The 936-nt window shown below is 42.3% G+C and overlaps 1 protein-coding gene across 1 annotated transcript in view; it reads left to right on the top strand.

Moving 5' to 3' along the window:
* LOC123980741 (NACHT, LRR and PYD domains-containing protein 12-like) overlaps nucleotides 1-197 on the top strand; it is a 7,628-nt gene extending 7,431 nt beyond the window's left edge. The window contains exon 5 of the mRNA XM_046065271.1: nucleotides 153-197. Coding sequence (XP_045921227.1) covers nucleotides 153-197 — 45 coding nt within the window. The remainder of the gene's footprint in view (nucleotides 1-152) is intronic.
* The last annotated feature ends 739 nt before the right edge of the window (nucleotides 198-936 follow it).

The following is a 936-nucleotide window of genomic DNA, read 5'->3' as shown; positions in this document are numbered from 1 at the left end:
CTGGCCAATCAGTGCAGGAACAAGACTAAGGGCCAGATTTCCTGCAGCTTCTGCACTTTAACTGGAATGGAGCCACACATGGAAACTGCATGTGTTTAGGGTCCAATCAGCTTCATGGACATTTGAATTCTGGAGTCAATTATTCCTGTCAGGTTATAGGTCATTCCAAGCCTTTGTCCCAGCCCCCTGTCACCTAGCCCCCAAACCAGATCCAGATCCTTTACAGACAGACAGACTGTAGGACAGACACACAACACAGACAGGAAATAAATAACTCTCAGTCAGAATGTACATACCATAGAATAAAGAGCATAGATGGCCACCAGGGTCAGAGGAAGGCCGACAGCAACGACTATGTATGTGACCACATCTCTGATGAAATCAAGTTTTTCGAGATACTCATTGAGCTCGTAATTCTGGTATTTGGAGGTGGTGTAGTTGTGATCGTATCTTTGGTCCTGTGAGCTGCTGTTAACGTAGAGACCTTCCATTCTTCAGAGTGAAACCTGTTGTTTGAGAGATCAGGTTATTAAAGGGAGCAGGTTTTTAATATCTACCCAACATTGTTCAGTGACATCACTAAAGCTTCACACAATACAGTTTAGCCATCGTAACCCCACAGTCATATAAAATCACAAACTGCTATGTTTTCAGTTTTATAGATTCATATAATATTCATGCATTTACATCTTCATGACTGTTTGAGCTTCTTATCTCTACATATAAGAAATATTGTGCCAAAATGTACCGTTGAAAGCTGCGAGACTCCAGCTGAATGAGTTCCTCCTGCAGAGTCAGATGTGTTGTCCTCTGCATCCAAACAGTCTGCACTAACTATGGTAAGTGATAACATTGCTGTAGGTTCCTGTTAATATACACGTCCTCTTCTAAGGGCGTGAGAAAGGAAGGAATAAGCATTATGGCCCTCCAGAGTTT

Source organism: Micropterus dolomieu, linkage group LG12, assembly GCF_021292245.1.
Source record: "Micropterus dolomieu isolate WLL.071019.BEF.003 ecotype Adirondacks linkage group LG12, ASM2129224v1, whole genome shotgun sequence".
In the NCBI taxonomy this organism is placed as follows: domain Eukaryota; kingdom Metazoa; phylum Chordata; class Actinopteri; order Centrarchiformes; family Centrarchidae; genus Micropterus; species Micropterus dolomieu.
The sequence above is the reverse complement of the archived record's forward strand: the minus strand, read 5'-3'. Positions and strand labels throughout refer to the sequence as shown.